The 16,888-nt window shown below is 44.0% G+C and overlaps 2 protein-coding genes across 7 annotated transcripts in view; both read left to right on the top strand.

Moving 5' to 3' along the window:
• LOC119179859 (kielin/chordin-like protein) overlaps positions 1–16,888 on the top strand; it is a 204,853-nt gene that overhangs the window by 52,716 nt on the left and 135,249 nt on the right. For all 3 annotated transcript variants that reach the window (XM_075869387.1, XM_075869386.1, XM_075869385.1), the window contains exon 4: positions 12,284–12,448. In XM_075869387.1, coding sequence (XP_075725502.1) covers positions 12,284–12,448 — 165 coding nt within the window. The remainder of the gene's footprint in view (positions 1–12,283; positions 12,449–16,888) is intronic.
• LOC142767530 (uncharacterized) lies at positions 757–6,242 on the top strand. Of its 4 annotated transcripts, none has more exons than XM_075869384.1 (4): positions 757–1,858; positions 2,394–2,651; positions 3,323–3,367; positions 3,924–6,242. In XM_075869384.1, the coding sequence occupies exons 2-4, from the start codon at positions 2,555–2,557 to the stop codon at positions 4,079–4,081; spliced, it is 300 nt and encodes a 99-aa protein (XP_075725499.1). In that variant the 5' UTR covers positions 757–1,858; positions 2,394–2,554; the 3' UTR covers positions 4,082–6,242. The 4 variants fall into 4 exon arrangements, with proteins under 4 accessions (XP_075725499.1, XP_075725498.1, XP_075725497.1 ...); XM_075869383.1 differs by having other exon boundaries at positions 3,918–6,242; XM_075869382.1 differs by having other exon boundaries at positions 3,245–3,367.

The raw sequence follows: 16,888 nt of genomic DNA, 5'->3' as shown, positions 1-16,888 counted from the left end.
GAGGTTAATGGAGCACATTCTTTGCACGCTATTGGAAATAAAAATGAGAGGAAGTTTTCAGTGAGTGGTTCACGAAGTTTGTGCTCTAGTGTACTTTCATTGGCTCTAACTGTCCAATGGTTGCGATCTCTGAAATACAGCTGTCGATACACTTTGGGACGATCTGGAACAAAGCGTACTTTGTAAACCAAAGCGTATTAGGGGTGCGCGTGATTACGCATGGAACTACAAACAAATCATGCATCTTCACCTTCACTGTTCAGACACCGATATGGACCGTGATAATATGGCAAGCATTCGGAATGAAATGACCCTAGTAACTTTGTATGACACCGAAAATATGCAAACCCTCACGATTCTGGAGCAAACCTTGGCTGAATTCATCCCTGCGTCAATTACCAGCCATTTAACTTGGCGCACGAACATCATTCAAAGGTAGAGCGAGCCGGTGACATGTATTTTGTGCGACGCAGCGACCACTTGACCTGAGAATAATAGCGTTGCGAAGGCGAATCCCCTGTCGCATGCTCTGATCGAAGCAGACGACAAACGCGAGCAGACGACGGCTTGGCCGACAGGCACAGCTTGTGATTGCTTGTGAAGCAATACCCTCGACATCAGCTCACTTCATGAAGTTGCCAAAACATTTCTTTCATCTGGCACGCCTGTCCTGTTCGTCATATCACCCCCCTCACACATAAGAGAAAATTTTTTCACGCCGTGAAAATAGTGCAAGTACTTTCTAAGAGCTCTCTTATGTGCTGCGCAGTTGTCGCAAACAACATGGCGTCGTAAACAGCATATCGGTCGGTGCGACTTTCAGCAAACGCTTCTCGTGCGAGTTACTTCAGCGTTTGACCGGATGTGTTGTTATTACAGCAGCTCTTTCGGTGCGTGTAAGCAATGCGGAAAGCTGTGGCAGTGCAATGGTGTACGGGGAAGCGCGGCGAAGCCTGTGCGTCGGTGTGGTTATCAAGCGGGGATCGGCGTCGATGTATCGACGGCAACTAGCACTCGAGAAGCCTGCAATGTGTGTTTGTGTGCCGGTAACAGTTCGTTCGCTTGACTTTCCAGTCTCTAAGTTGGGTGCTGTGCGACATTTCGGATTGACAGCGTTTTGACACGTTACTTGAGTGACCCCAAGTACGTACGGAAACGTATGAACTACGCGCTCGGTTCTTGCTTCACCACTAGTTAGCCCGTACGCTTCTATTTACTTGATAGCAATGTACTGTTCGGGAGTGAAACGATGTTTGTTGTGAACAGTGGTGCTGTGTTGACGTTCCAAGACTTGTGAACAAGCTGTGCTAGTGTGACCGAAAATTGAAAGAAAGCGTTGATAACTGTTTTGCCCTGCGAAGTTGTGGTGGGGCAGCTTGGCGCTTTTGTTTGTTAAGTCGTCACTTCTCCTTTTTGTGATAACCACAGTCCTAGCGCTGTGATGTGATCAACCAAGACTGCGAGATGCTACATTCTGTTGTGGATCGTGTTACTTTGGAAGCGCGCCTGTTCTTCGGTAACAACTTGAGAGTTCTATGTGGCAGCGAGAGCCCGTGAACGTCAAGCTTCCCTCCGGCCCCCCCAAAAAAGCAAAGATTTCACCGGTGCCTTGCTTTGGATGAAGTTGTAGGCCAATATCGCCTAACTACAGGTTTCCGAGTTCATCTGGCCATCGTTTTGCACGGCACTAGAGCCTTCACAAGCCGGTCTTGGCCAGTTATTACACTTTATCAATGGACGTGCACGCCTGGCCAGCCCTTCATTGCTGTCATTGGCAGCTTCCAGTCTGCAGATACCCTTTGCCTGTTGGCCGTACTTGGTTCCTCATGACACCGACGGCTACTAAATGCTGCCATTGGTGAGTTCACCTTGCAGAACTAAATTTCACCGGTACTATAATTCACGCAGTTCTATAATGTGTGCAAGTTTTTAAGCCCATCAGATGTAATGTTTCTCTATGGTAAGTTGAAGCATGAAAAATTTACTACTACTGTTGTATACATACATATATTATGAAGCAAATACATGAAAAGTTTTTTTGTGATTTGATACAAGTGAGCTCTTGTTTGATTATGAGGTTGGGCCTGTCGATTGACCACGTTTGATAGTTGGGAAGTTAATGTGAATTTATATTCCAGGAGCCAGGTTGCACTTAAAAAATTTATGTTATTTTGGAAAATTAGTTCTATAGACGATTACCACTGTGGTAGTACTATACTTCAGTAGGACATATATATTGCGGTATGTAAATTTTACATGAGGCTTCAGTTTATTTCAAACAGATTATATCAGATTTTGGTCACTTTAACGAAGTGATAGCTTCCTCAAATAAGTATTAGAAGTGAGTGCTTTTAATGATTGTTTTTTAATATATCGTTTCTTGCTCTTCACAGATCGCAGAGATTGGTTTGTTAAGGTCCTGTGATGCATCGGTTGTACATTCTGGCACATCAATCCTCATCATTACTTGGAGCACCTGTACAAAAATAGGAAGGACACGTTCTCCCTAACTGTGCAAGCCTATGTCACTGCTGGGACTGTTATCGTTCAGCGGATGTGGCGTGGAAGCATGCATGGCAGCCTCATCTGGAAGAACTGCGATCTGCTTGGGAGCTTCGAGGGCAGAAAACTGCCTAACGGCAGGCTGCAAGGTTAGTTTTTCTTTAATACATACGATTACGTGAACACCACTTACTGTGCACAAATTGAAAACCCGAGAATGGTTGCCTTCAGTGGATACCTGTAATATTCTTACACATAATTCTTATTAAACATTTATGGAACTAAATTTCAAGATAATTCAGAATGTTGAAAGCTGAAAGCCTGCAGCTTATGAATGAAACTCCAATAATCTGAGGCTCAAAAGCTTGTGCTTTGAAACGAGCACAAATACTTTGATTCCTTATTGAGCTCTCGAGCTTGTGACTCCCTCTGTGGATCAAGTGCTCTGGAAGGAAATAGCAAGTGGGTGAAAATTGCCTGGCTGTTCACAACTTGCAAGGAGAAAGACCTATTGAAGAAGCCTCAGATGACATAGGGCCAGTAACTGCATCTTTTACCTAATGTAGCTTTTTCTCTCTCAGCGCTGTTGCTTGTGTTTCAGCCGAACGTGTTCACCACGATGGCATAGTGATATATATTTTTCTACAAATTGTACCTGACCTAAGTATGCATTGTTGATCTCTAAAGGTGACGTTCAGTGTGTTTCAAAGCCATGGCTTCTCATTTCTCTCTCTGTGGCTAGCCTATTTCAGCAGCAGAGCGATGCAGCTAGCACACATGCAATCCAAGTCATGGAGCGCTCCTTTGGTGTTCTGTGCAGGACGCAGCATATCCATCCGGCAAGACACTGGTATCAACAATAATGGTGAGGGTTGGTGGCACCTTTAGGAGCCCGTTGTGTTTTTTGCGTATGATTATTTCCCCTGATGAAGTGCATTTTCGAAAGGTTTTCTTCATTTAGAATAATAGATGTCAGCAACAAGCACACTCATAATCCACACGTTCTTTGTGTCTTCTAGACTGCCCATTTGCTCCTATATGCGGTATGGTGAGCTGGCTATGTTAGACAGCCTTAAAGTTATGAACATTGGCTGTTGTGTTGTAATGCAGTCTAACTTGTGTTTCTTAGTGAATTTATTTGTGGTCTACTTCTCGCACCTAGTGTAAAGTCGAAATAGAAGAAACTCTATTGGCTTTTTATGCCTGTCAGAAGTTTCATGCCTTCATCTATAACATTGTAGTTTTGCTCTTGTATCATATTAAATATATTTTCAGTCTTCACTGTTTGTGTGTGTGTGTGTTGAGGCTTGTCATTGGCTTCTGAAAATACAATATCTGTAAATATGAGCACATAATTGACAACTATACACTCTTGCATGTAGCATGGTTGTAACAATGATCTGTATTTTTCTAAGCTCCAGCAGTAACAAGGGGTTCGGTGCTCCACGGTCATGTACAGTGTATCAAGAACAGAGCACAGAAGACCAACAAGTATAAAGGGACTGCCAGTGACTGTTCTCCTGCTCAAAGTTTACAACAGTTGAAAGAGCACATTGTGATGTCAGGAGCAGCTGCTTAATTTCTTAGCAGTGCATTATTCAGCAGTTCATCTGCTTGCATTCGAAATATTTTAAATTTTGCATGGAAGATACCAAACTATGACACTAATTTAAAGGCTGCTGTAGTGTTAGTGGGCAAATATTTTTGAGCTGAAGTTTTTAACATGTGTGTTAAGTGCCTGTGCGCCTCTACATTTACATGCCAGAAATCACAGCATCCATGGCCACCAATGGTAACTGTGTTTGCATTCTTTGTAGTACTAGAAGTAGAGCCATGGATGCAGTAATCATGTACTTAGTCGATGCAATCCTTCAGTGTACACTCATTTGTATAGCACCAATGATGCCATGAGTGTATAAGCTCTGGGAAGTGAATCTATGTGGATTATTTTATTTGGAAGGAAGAGGGTCATCACTACTCCTAGTATATCTTAACAGTAAATTTTAGTGCTTGGGTATTATCCCACTGCCTGTCTGTCCTTCAACAGTCTACTTATCTACTGTGCAAGTGTAACTTTTTAAATGTATACTTTGCTCGGATAGGTTTGTTCATAATTTATTGCAAGTGACTTATCATCTATGCAGCTCTACTCTGACTAGAAATAAAAGTATTTATTTTTATATGTAGCTATAGCATGCATTCACTTGTGTTTTTCTAGGTGCCTGTAGAATTGTTTAGCCCTACAAAAGTGCTGGTATACCCCTAATATTGAATCTGGCATCTTAAAATAGTTTGTTAGTGGAAGTAAGAATGTGTTTACAACCAATATTACTATCCTCAGATGAACTGTGAAAACTCTGGGGAAATATATTTACATTTTTGAACTTTGTGAAAGCAAATGTTGTTATGTTCTTTTATTGTGGTCCCTGTTTCATGCAAATGACACATAATTACTTTGCAATGGCATTGTAATATTTGTTATTTTACACATATGTGCTGAGCAACATCGCAGTTGAGGCCAGCAGCAAGACATACATGTAGTGCACTGTAGCATCACCTCACATAGTGTACAGTCTTTGCCCCCCAGTAAACTCAATATTTTTCAAGCAGACTAATAGACAGCTGTATGGGAACTGTGTTGATGTGCAAACTTTGAAGTCTTCTTGAGGAGTGTTTTTTCCTCTCTCTAAAAGCACTCCTACCAGCTCCCTCAATGTTAGCATGGGGTGAATGCACGAACTGGAAAAATAATTGGTCTTTGTTTTCTTGGCCGAAAGAGTCACTTCCACCGTTGAGCCACCATGACGTGCCAGAATAGAAACTTTTAGCTAAATAAAGTTGATTCTACTTTTCAGAAGTGTTTTGGGGAAAGGAAATAGCACCTATAGCTGTCAATATAAACACTGTTTGCACCAAGGAGCTTAGTAGCTTATAATTGTATTATTCATGTATTGTCTAGAATTTACTCGCACTGTGCCAACTTTCAGCCCAAGTGTCCCAACATGCTTGGTTAGTGGGTTGTGAATGAGCCAAGCTATGTAAATAAACAGAGTTATATTGCAGACATGTACAAAATATTGATGCACAGCCCTTTTCTATAGCATGACATTGTCAAGGGCTTTATTCTTGTGTTTTTTATAAAAACTGCTTGTCACTGGGCAGCAGCGGAAAACTATGCATCATGCATTTGCGAGATGGTTCGAGAAACACCGTGTTCAGACATAACAGTGCCGGTGGATTTCTCTCGTACGTTACTTTCTGTAGTATATTCAAAATGAGTGTATTAGAATTGTTGTTTTATAGCCATTCATTTTAATATTTACACTGTATGTATGTATGTATGGGTGTACATATGTATATGTGTGTGTGCGTATATGTATGTATGTATGTATGTATGTATCTTTTATATGAGAATCCGTTTATCATTGGTGAGTAAGTTTGCTAACGATTTGGCTGAATTTGTTTCTAGTTATTTCTCTTTTGAGCCATTATACATTTCAACTTGTTTTGTACTGCATAAAAATAAATGTAACCTTACACAAAATATGTGTGTTCAAGGAAGTTGTTTCATTTACCAACCTACAGTCATGGGCAAGAAATTGGGTAAAATGGAACGAACCTGTGAAGATTAGTTTAGAGCATAGCTACTGTGCATGGCATATCTCGTACACATTGCGTTGGCTGAATATGTCGATTTCAACCTTTCAATTTTAATCATAATAAACAAGCTATCACCCGTGGTTGCATATGTGTGTGATATTTATACATACTGTGATACCGGTTTGCAATTACAATTAAGATCACAAACCTAGTCAAGCTGAATACACGAATTTTGTCCATGCACCTTTCATCTGCACTGGAACTGTTGTTAATAAAAAATAAACTTCAGTTTAGAAATTTATTCTAGTAACCAAAAGCAGGGTATCTCTTTATCACACAAATCAAATTGCCATTGTTCTGTTCCATTCTGGACAATAGGGGACCCTCTTAGCAGAACTCGATTAACTGCTATAGTTCATTTTACTTTTGACAGCGACATTACACTGAAGCGTGCAGCATGACAAATAGCGGGAGAGAAGACACAAACTAATCACTCTGTTTGCGTCAGCTCTAACTGTCTGTGCTCTTTGGTCTTGCTGCATGTGATGATGCCCACCAAATTAGCACGAAAGCGTGTCCCTACAAAGGCAGTCAACTTGGCTGCAAGCAGTTAGCTCACTGCATGTGTAGATTTTCTTCAAAACACCGTGAAGACTGATTGCTGGTCAAATATCTAAACACGTGAAAAGTAATATACCAGGTATGATATGGTATTTCAGCACTGGACACTTTTGCGATAAGAGAGGATGGAGAAGAAAATTATGAACCCTGAATTGTTTAATTTTTGAAGGAGCACAGTACAGCGCTTTTGGGTCAAAAGGGGAGTGAAAGAAGCAAGTACGAAAGCCTACTTCTCAAAAAAAAAAATTAGTTCCCGCCACCACGCATAATGTCAGGTCGGGAAACCTCTTGAAAAAAAAAAAGTGTTCAGTGATTCTGCGAATCGAACCAAGTACCTCCTTGATTGTAGTTGAGTGCTGTAACCGCTCGTCCACTGCAGTTTTTCTTTCATGGTATTTATTAAAGTACTTGGGCAATAAAGACAAAGTCAAGTGAACAAAAGTACAATCAAATCGCGAAAGTAAGCGTTCAAGTGTTACTCATAAACACTAAATGGCTAACACAGCGCGAGTTCCTCACATGGAGAGTTCTTCACATCGTGTTATACAAACAAAAAAGGGTTGAGGTCAAACAGTTCTCTAAGACGGAGTACCAGTCCGGTCTAAAGTCTAGCTCGTCGTAAATGTTTTTTAGGTGGATAGCCATTTGAATGAAGTGTGCACTTGAAGAGGTGGTGGGCTCTGCATTGCGGTCTTGCATTCGTGTCTTCCACAAGCTGTGCATACCCATGAGGAAAAACATATCATATGGTACTTCATTAAGCGCTGCTGGCAGAAGATAACGTATTGTATGAGAATTAATGACGAAACGCTTTTTCAGTGCTCGCTGAAGGACATCCCAAAATAGTATGGCATCTTTGCAGCTAACAAAGCAATGTTCAATCGTTTCCGGCACATCACATAGACGGCAGTTAACAAACGGAATGAAAATACCTTTTCTTTCTAACCATGTGTTTACCACCAATGCTTCAGAGTGGAGTTTATAGAAGAATGTTTTTGAATTCGGTGGAATGTACATTTTGCGCACTCGCTTCAACACATCGTGACCTGGAAGATTGGCGTACAGTGAACGGCACAATGGAGGTGGGAAGAGTGTACTCAGTAGGTCCTTATACAGCACCTTGCGCGATACTGTGTGCAGGTATTCTATATAGAAGCGAGCTTTAAGGAACTGAACTGCGAGGTAGATTTCCTGCATGAATCCCCACAAGCATGGGCGTTCGGAGAAGTTGGATGAAACAATTAAATCTGGTAAGCAATCAACAAGTGTAACCTGCAAGAAGGAACGGATTACAGGATGGGAATTGTCTCAAAAAAAGAAGAATCAGGACACTATTTGCCATAGATAAAGGTGTTTTAGTCCTAACCCACCCTCACTAACTGGCTTGAATATATTATCACGACGCATGGGCTCAAAAGTCGAAGACCATATGAAAGTAGCGAAAATCCGATGAAAGCGTTGTATATAGAATCTTGCGCAATGAATAAGTTGCAATACATAGTAAAGTTTTGTCGCTAAGAAAGTATTGCAAGCTTCAGCTCTCCCAAATATCGAAAGTCGATAGGGCACAAATGTCTGGGCCTGTCGTTCAAGCTTAGGGACGCGTTCCTTCCAGTAATGCGCACTGAATCTATACGCATGCAATGGTACACCGAGGTATGTTGGAGCAGTTCTTGTCCAATTAATCCCTGCAAAGTGGTTCGGTGTGCTACCCCACAAGCCAAACCACAGTCCTAAACTCGTCCACTGCAGCAGTGCTTGCATTCGCCCTATTGCTGATATATCGTCATCCCTTCGAATGAAGCCAAATGCAAAAGCGTCCGGTGAAACTTTGTCAAAAAAATAGAAAAAAATAGAATGCGTTTGCCCAAGGTTACTAGAAGATAGAAACCGCCACGTGTGACTGTATAACCGTGCGCTATTTATTCTTGTACATTACTGTCATGACGTTGGGATAGCCGGCTCTAACGTAGGTTACCTTCTCATAGTTTGCCAAATATAAACAAGAAAATAAAAATATATATCGGCCTGTGACAACGCTAATGAACTATTATGAGTTCACTGTCACTAGTGTCACTTTCACTAGATGAATGCTCAGTTTGCTTCCATTATCGTTATTTAGGAAAGTTTTGGCTCATTAACTCAACTCTCCTAATTAGCATTGATTCTCCTATCTAAGGACAGTCACACTTCATCTCGCTTTCTGAGTGGCTGTCACTCCCATATAACGCGTACTCCACTTTTTTATGCTCTCCGAGCATCTGATGCTGCTTTGCAGAAACTCTCCCTGGCGTCTGCTGGGCCAGAAAATTGTCTTTATTATCTATCAATTACAATCTTTCGCGAAGCCGAAACGAGAGTCTCTCTCTGTCTCTCTTTTCATCCTTTTCGCACGTGTGATAACGTCTCTCGACCTCAAGACTCGTATACACGTCCCTTGCTTTGTTTGCGCACTCAAACAACGCTGGACGAAATATTTGCACCATGTTTTGTGAAAAGCATTAGCACTGAGACACCTCCCGTCGAGTCTCCCTCATTTTACGTAGACATACATCTAAGCGTAAGCGTATGCACGTTCTCGCATTCCGGCTTTATAAAAATGCTGCGGCGCATGGAACCAGCGAAATTGCGCTCACAATTTCATTTAATTACTGCTGTTATCTATTCCCGCACAATTCGTCTGCAGGCACCAAAGTCGCTCATGTGTCTTGTAATAAGAATATTGTAACAAAGGCTAGCTTTAACTATAGGTACAAAACACCCTTACGTTCACCACTATACCGTGCTAGATTGCACCGAATTAGTTAAGTAGCAGCGCAGCTTCAATGAAATGTAATGGAACTGGTCGCGTTAAATAGGGGAAGACATTCGAGGCACATTTTCAAACATTGCATGCATCAATTTATGTGCGGTTTCATTTATTTGGTGCACCTGGAGTGTTGTTTACTTGTACTTGGCGAGATAGTGCATGGATTGCTCGATGACTTAAGGCCATCGAGCAATTTCGTTTTTGCTACAGTCGTTGATGAAAGGCGAGTGCTTGGCTGTGCACAGCCCGCCAAAACGCCTATTACAACGTACGTGGCATCCCGTAAGCGCTGTAGCAGACGCTCGCGAAACTGAAACTTAGATGCAGGAAATCATTGGCTATCATCGTATACTCTCGATGCTAGACGCTTCGCGTGCTACCTTGATATTATCGGCACACACTTCTTTCTTTCCTTGTCGTTTCATCGGCTATCGTGTGTCCTCCTTGCCCTCCTAAGTGCCGATTAAGTTAAATTCATACGCGCGCTATAGTAATCCCTCCAGATAAGAGAATTTTTGGCTAAGAAAATGCGTAGCCAAAGAGAAAGCCCTGTGAATTCAGCCCAGTTTCACATTTCAGTATTGTGCAATAGTTTGTGATACTTAACTCTTTGAATCTGCACGAAATTACGTGTTAACCCTGTACTGCCACCACGTTATTCTTATTTTCACCCCCTGGATCTTCTCACCTAATGCCCCGCCAGAGTTTTCACAGACCTTACGCATTAGTGCAAATGGCCAGTCCTATAAAATACCGATGCGAGGGTGCAGCAGCTACTTATTTCCGCGGAATAAAAGGTAATAGCCACACTGCCGAAACGCGGGAAATAGAAAGGTCTTTCAGCAAAGGTATTCCACAGGAATACACTCGAGAACTTCTTTTTATAAACCCAATTTCAAAATATTGTTCCTTAACTCGGGTGACTGTGCACTAAGATATATACCCATGTAATATATTCAAGCTGCCTTCTTTTGTATAGTTTCTCTTTACGTGAAACCCAGTGTCAGCTCTCCTACAGCTTTAAGCTCTGTTGTATATCGTGAACTTTCTGTAATCATACACTGGAAGTTCAAATCTTATTGCTCATACAGTGGATGCGCCAAGTGCCAATGTCCAGATGGAGAAAGCAGTTGTCATCTCCTCGGCAACAAGTGCGATTGCTTAAATGGGAAGTACTACATGCCTGATTCAGACCAATGCGTCTGGATGAATCAAAATAAGTTGCAATTGAATGCTGAAAAAACAAAATGCATTATATTCAGGTCACGCAATACACCCATCGATAAGGAAATAACCATTACTTATGCAGGAATGAAACTGCAGCAAGTGACAAACCAGAAGTTTCTTGGAGTGACGTTCAATGAAGAGTTAAGCTGGAACGCGCATACTAGCCAACTATGTGTAGACTTATCAAAAAGCATTGGTAATATGTACAAAATTTATAAACTGATTCCCCTATGGCTCAAACAACAGCTATACAATTGCCTTTTTTATTCTAAACTGTGCTATGGAGCTCTGATGTTGGGAACAACTACCAAAACTAACTACAAGAAACTTGTACTTCTACAAAAAAGGGTTCTCCATATATACTGCAAGCACCAAGGACATTACGCAAACTTGAGGACAGCACCTTTATTTGAAAGATATCATATGCTTCGTGCTGATCAAGTCTATCACATGAAGATATTGCAAATCATATACAGCAAAATATTGTATGATGCCAACGAAGGAGCTAGACAACACACTTATCCTATCCGCCAAATCTTACTTCGTCCACAACGAACATGAACAAATTATGGTAAACAAACCTTTACCCATCAGAGAACTTGCATAATAAACAAATTAGAAAATAAGTTTAATTTTGATTGTACAGAAAAAGCATTTAAGGTACAAGTTAAAGAAGTGCTAACGCTGGAAAACATAATTTTTGATGGATCCTAAAAATACTGATGTTAGCAACGGTAGTAGTCGGGCGATGGAAATCTTGTACTGCATGTATTTTATTAACTATAAAATATAATGGTATGTATCACATGTCTCTAATATTCTAGTCTGATTCTTTCCTGAGTGGTTGTTATTTAAGTATGTTATGTAGTAAGTATGTTACAAGATTTGTACAGTCAGTCAGATTTAATGTAACGTGATATTCTTGGCAGCTATCTTTTTTCTGTTGCTTCTTTTGTTCATGAACGTCTGATACCACGAAAGCAGTTTTTTATTTTTATTTTTTTATCTACGAACAGTGTATAAGGGTGTTGGGTCCTCTGTCAGGCTATATGCCTTTAGCCCCAACATCCTTTTGTTTCTTGTGTCTTGTACAAAAAACAATAAAACAAATTTTTGAAATAGAAATTGAAAATTCAAATTGAAAAAAGGGAGACTATTCGCAAAAGCTGTCTATTGTTCACCGATCAACCGAGATAGCATACGAACTTCACGTCACGGCGAAAACCGGCTGGAGTCACAAATATCGCCACGTAAACTGGGAGCGTTAGGACAGGATGATACCGTCGTTCTTCGCATTCTAGAGGTAGTTTAAAGGCTCCTGACAGAACATTTTCACTAAGCCTGAATCCAGATACCATTAAAAAAAACGGTGCTTTGGTAAATGATCCGGTGTGATGTTTCCATGCTGGCTTCTTTTGCATAACCCTTCCTTACGTAAGACCCACCTACAACTCTTCACTCTTTTGCATATCGTGTCCTTTCCCTAATCATGCAATGGATGTTCAAAGTTTATTGTTCATACAGTGATTTTGCAAGTGGTGGATGCGCCAAGTGCCGATGTCCAGATGGAGAAAATGGTTGTCATCTCCTTGGCAACAAGTGCGATTGTTTAAATGGGAAGTACTACATGCCTGATTCAGACCAATGCGTTCAAAATGAGGACGACTGTATACTTGGCAGCCCCTCAAGGTGAGTATAATGCAATTTCACTCTTTGTTCAAATGGCCAGGTTGAGCATACGGAATAAAGCGATGTAATTTTCGGAAGGGCTCATCAATGCTGTGCAGTGAAGAGTGCAGCAAGTGAACAGGATCGAATGCAACTACGGTGACCTAAATCTAGCGAAAGTCAGGTCTTAGCAACAAGCTCGCTTGGAAATACTTTTTGCTCGGCAGTTAGTGCATGAAAATTAGAGAAAAATTTAGACGCCCAAGACACCACACAAACACTGAAGAATAACTAGAAAAGAGTGTCTCTCGCAACCTATTGATTCGCAGGACAAAGGCAGAAATGATATACGCCGCACCGAATATTTGCGAACAGCACTGCCTTACGTGATCACTACACATCAAAATACGAGGTCATAGGAAAGGCATATCTACTCAAGAAACGAAGAGCAAAACAGTAACTTGGACAGGCACGAAACCACTGATACACGAGTCACCTGTCTTCTTTGTCCGAAACGCTTTAATCATTTTTCGGGCCAGAGCCTCTCAGCTTTTCGCATTAACAGAAACACTTGAGAACCTCGCCTCGCAGAAGTAGTAATGACAGTGCGAAGGCAAATAAGGAGATTTCGAACGAGCAGGACTCATGTTTCTTCCACTCCCGTCTTTTCGTTCGTGCGCGCTCCGCGCTCTTTCGTGCACCGCCTCCTATAGGGCTACAGATGGCATCATTTGTAAGCCACCACAGGAAGGTGAATGAACAGGAAGCCGTTCCGGCAACTTCAGCATCATCGTCAGTGTCCACAAAGCAGCAGCAGGAACAGCCGAAGTTCGCACGCTCCAAAATAAAACCCAAGCCTCAGGAGAAAGGAAGCAAAGACCCTGCCACCCTCTCCCAGGCTGTGCGCAAAGGAAAGGTGAGAGAGGGTTCTTCTTCCTCCCCTGCCACTCCATGACTTTCTGGGAGGAACTCCCTCCTTCCTGAAAGAGCATCTCCTCTCCGAACTGCTTCTGTTGCCGAACAAGTGGCGCCCTCCCCAAGTGCGCGCGTGCCTACAAGCACCTGCCTGCGCCTTCAATCGAACCAGCAAAATATCCAGGCTAGTGGAGACTATAATTCCGAACGACAAGGCGGCATCGATCATCTTTCGAGTTGTCGATAAAAAAGGCCTACTTCCTGGCTCTGTCGAAGGACGTGATCGCCGCTTTCCTCTCGGGATTTCTTGCCTCCTAACGTGTAATGATCAACTTCAAATGCAACCTTGTTGCGGTTAACACGCTCCCCACCTCCGATCTAACCGTCCAGCTGCAGGTTCAGTCGATCTTCGAGATAAATATTCGTTCCAAGCAACTGGACCTGAACACCAGTGCCCGCAAGATGTACGGGGTGGACCCGTCCATCCCTTTCGAGGACCTAGCCGACAGCATTGCTTTACCAGTGCAACTGGTGTCAGATGTTTGCGGAGACAACTACCTCACTCTCACCTTTGTGGACGCAATGATCCTTCCTGACACCCTGCTGTGTAAGCAAAGGCGCCCTATCTACCCATGCAAGCCCTTGTCCCTACACTGATTCTATTGTGGATGCTACGGGCACGCAACTGCCGCTTGCTCGCGAAACGAACGGTATCTGCGCTCTGGCGTCAAGCACGTTCCATGACCTTGTGCATCTGAACATCCACCTGCATCAACACTAGCGGAAAACATTCCGCAACCGAACAGCACTGCCCTTCCTCTCAGCTCTAGCGACAGACCGCCGTCATCATGGCATCATCTGATGGCACCACGACCTGCCACTAAGGTATGGAACAATCCAGGACCCTTGAGAACAAGCGGGGCAGTGTGCACTCGTCAAGCGCTGCTTGTTTCGGGATGCGGTCACCGGTGCCGGCTTAGCAACTTCGGAAGCCACCATGCTCTCTACATCCAGGGCACCTGTCCTCTACACCAGCTATACGACGACATCGCCCTCGTCCTCGACTCAGCCAGCCTCTGGTGTCGTACCCACGCCCTCGACGACAGCACAGCCCGCTTTCTCGATTCCACCAGCCTCTGCCATCGTCTTCAACAGCTCGACGGTGACACTGCCCACAACCTTCATACCGCGAGCCCCTGCTCGCCTCTCGAAGGGCACTAACATAGCCACACTCGTTGCGGCAGTTCGTACAGTGCTCACGAATCTCGCAGCTGACTCCCCACAGCGAAGATTTTGTGCTGCCCCACTGACGGCTGTGGCACCTTCAGATTAGCTATCTGAAGCGGCGCTACCATCGAGGCCAGCCGGACTTAGTACTTGAGTGTTGCGGGCCTCGACCTCCTTCCTTTGGCCGGTGTTAAAACGTGCACATCTGTCAAGCCTTAGCTTTCTCCGAGGCTTTCCCGGTCGATGGCGTGTTGCGATAGTTCGAGCGTGTGTTGAGAAACGCGGAGCGAATGCGTCCTTTTACCATTTTTATCATCTCTTATTGCCATTGCCCCATCGCTGTGCCGACCTGTTGAGGTGTCAACATAAGGGTAGACATTTACGCGTGGCACCTTCGTTGCGATATCAATTATAAGGACATTCTCGGCTGGATTTTACCGCCAGCATCGGCGTTACTCACCGTAAATATATATATATATATATATATATATATATATATTGTCACGCAGTTTATTCACGTACAGACCTACTGGAAGGCCGAGGAACGCCAGAAGAGCGAGGAACGCCAACAGGCCGAAAAATACAAAACAAACGCAAGCTCGGGTCGCGCGTGCACCAACGCTGTGGCTTGCCGTTTCATGCTGCTTCTTCGTCGTTCGCATAGTTCCCTACATTGGCCCCCGGTGAATAGCGTAGCCAACCTGGCAACTTAAGGCGTAGTCACTATAGTGGGGTCGTAATACGGCTTCAGGCGACTCACATGCACAATTTCTCGGCCACGACGGCGTAAGTCATGAGACTGTGTCAATGGCTCAATCTCATAATTGACGGGTGACGTACGGGCGAGAATGCGGTAGGGCCCGTGGTATCGTGCCAGTAATTTCGACGAAAGGCCAGGAGTGCTCGGTGGAACCCAGAGCCAAACGAGAGCACCAGTCGTGAAAGTAGAGAGATGTCGGTCGGTGTCAAGCCGTAGCTTCTGGTGGCCTTGGTCCTCAGTTGTCAGAGAACGGGCCAATCGTCTGCAATCTTCTGCGTACCTGGCAACATCAGAAATTGCAGTGTACTCAGAGGAGTCGGGCGTGTATGGGAGGATAGTGTCTAGCGTGCACGATGGTTCGCGTCCGTACAACAGAAAGAAAGGGGAGAATCCTGTTGTCGCGTGCGTAGCGGTGTTATACGCATACGTGACGAATGGAAGGACAGTGTCCCAATTAGTCTGGTCTGAAGCTGTGTACATCGTCAACATATCACCGAGAGTGCGATTAAATCGTTCTGTGAGGCCATTCGTCTGCGGGTGATATGCTGTCGTCAGGCGATGAACCATGTTGCACTGAGCGAGCAACGCTTGAATGGCGTCAGACAAGAAAACACGCCCCCGGTCACTCAAAAGTTCGCGGGGAGCACCATGGCGAAGAACAAAGTTGCGCAAGATGAAAAACGCAACTTCCCTCGCGGTTGCTGCGGGTAGTGCTGCTGTCTCCGCGTAACGCGTGAGGTGGTCCACGCCGACAATTATCCACCTATTTCCAGAAGACGACGTGGGAAGTGGTCCGTATAAGTCGATACCAACGCGGTCAAACGGACGCGCTGGACAAGGCAGAGGCTGAAGTGTACCGGCAGGGCGTTGAGGTGGGACTTTACGTCGCTGGCATGCAGTACAAACACGTACGTACTTGCGGACAAATGTGTACATGCCGCGCCAGTAGTACCGCTGACGTAGACGGTTGTACGTTTTGAGAGCGCCAGCGTGAGCGCTTTGCGGGTCGTTGTGGAAAGCAGTACAGATTTCCGAGCGCATGTGGTTGGGTATCACTAACAGCCACTTCCTACCTTCAGACGTGTAATTCCGCCGATAGAGTAGGTCGTCTCGAATAGCGAAATGTGTGGCTTGACGGCGGATAGTTCTTGACACTAAATTAGCTAACGGATCAGTCAAAAAGGCGAGGAGTTGGGAAATCCACACATCTTTGCGTTGTTCCGATGCCATGTCTGTGAAGTCGATTGGTGTTATGACAGCTGAAGAAGGTGACGAGGAGGCTGGGTCAGCCGGTAGCGGCGAGCGGGATAGCGCATCAGCGTCGGAGTGCTTGTGGCCGGATCGGTATACAACACGAATGTCGTATTCCTGTAGGCGAAGCGCCCAACGACCAAGGCGCCCCGACGGGTCTTTGAGCGATGATAGCCAGCATAGAGCGTGGTGGTCCGTAACGACTTCGAAAGGGCGGCCATAAAGGTATGGGCGGAACTTCGTCAAAGCCCAGACAATTGCGAGGCACTCTTTCTCCGTGACGGAATAATTACACTCGGCTTTCTTGA

This window comes from Rhipicephalus microplus, chromosome 7 (assembly GCF_043290135.1).
Source record: "Rhipicephalus microplus isolate Deutch F79 chromosome 7, USDA_Rmic, whole genome shotgun sequence".
NCBI lineage: Eukaryota > Metazoa > Arthropoda > Arachnida > Ixodida > Ixodidae > Rhipicephalus > Rhipicephalus microplus.
Note: the sequence above shows the minus strand (reverse complement) of the source record. Positions and strands in the feature narration are given on the sequence as shown.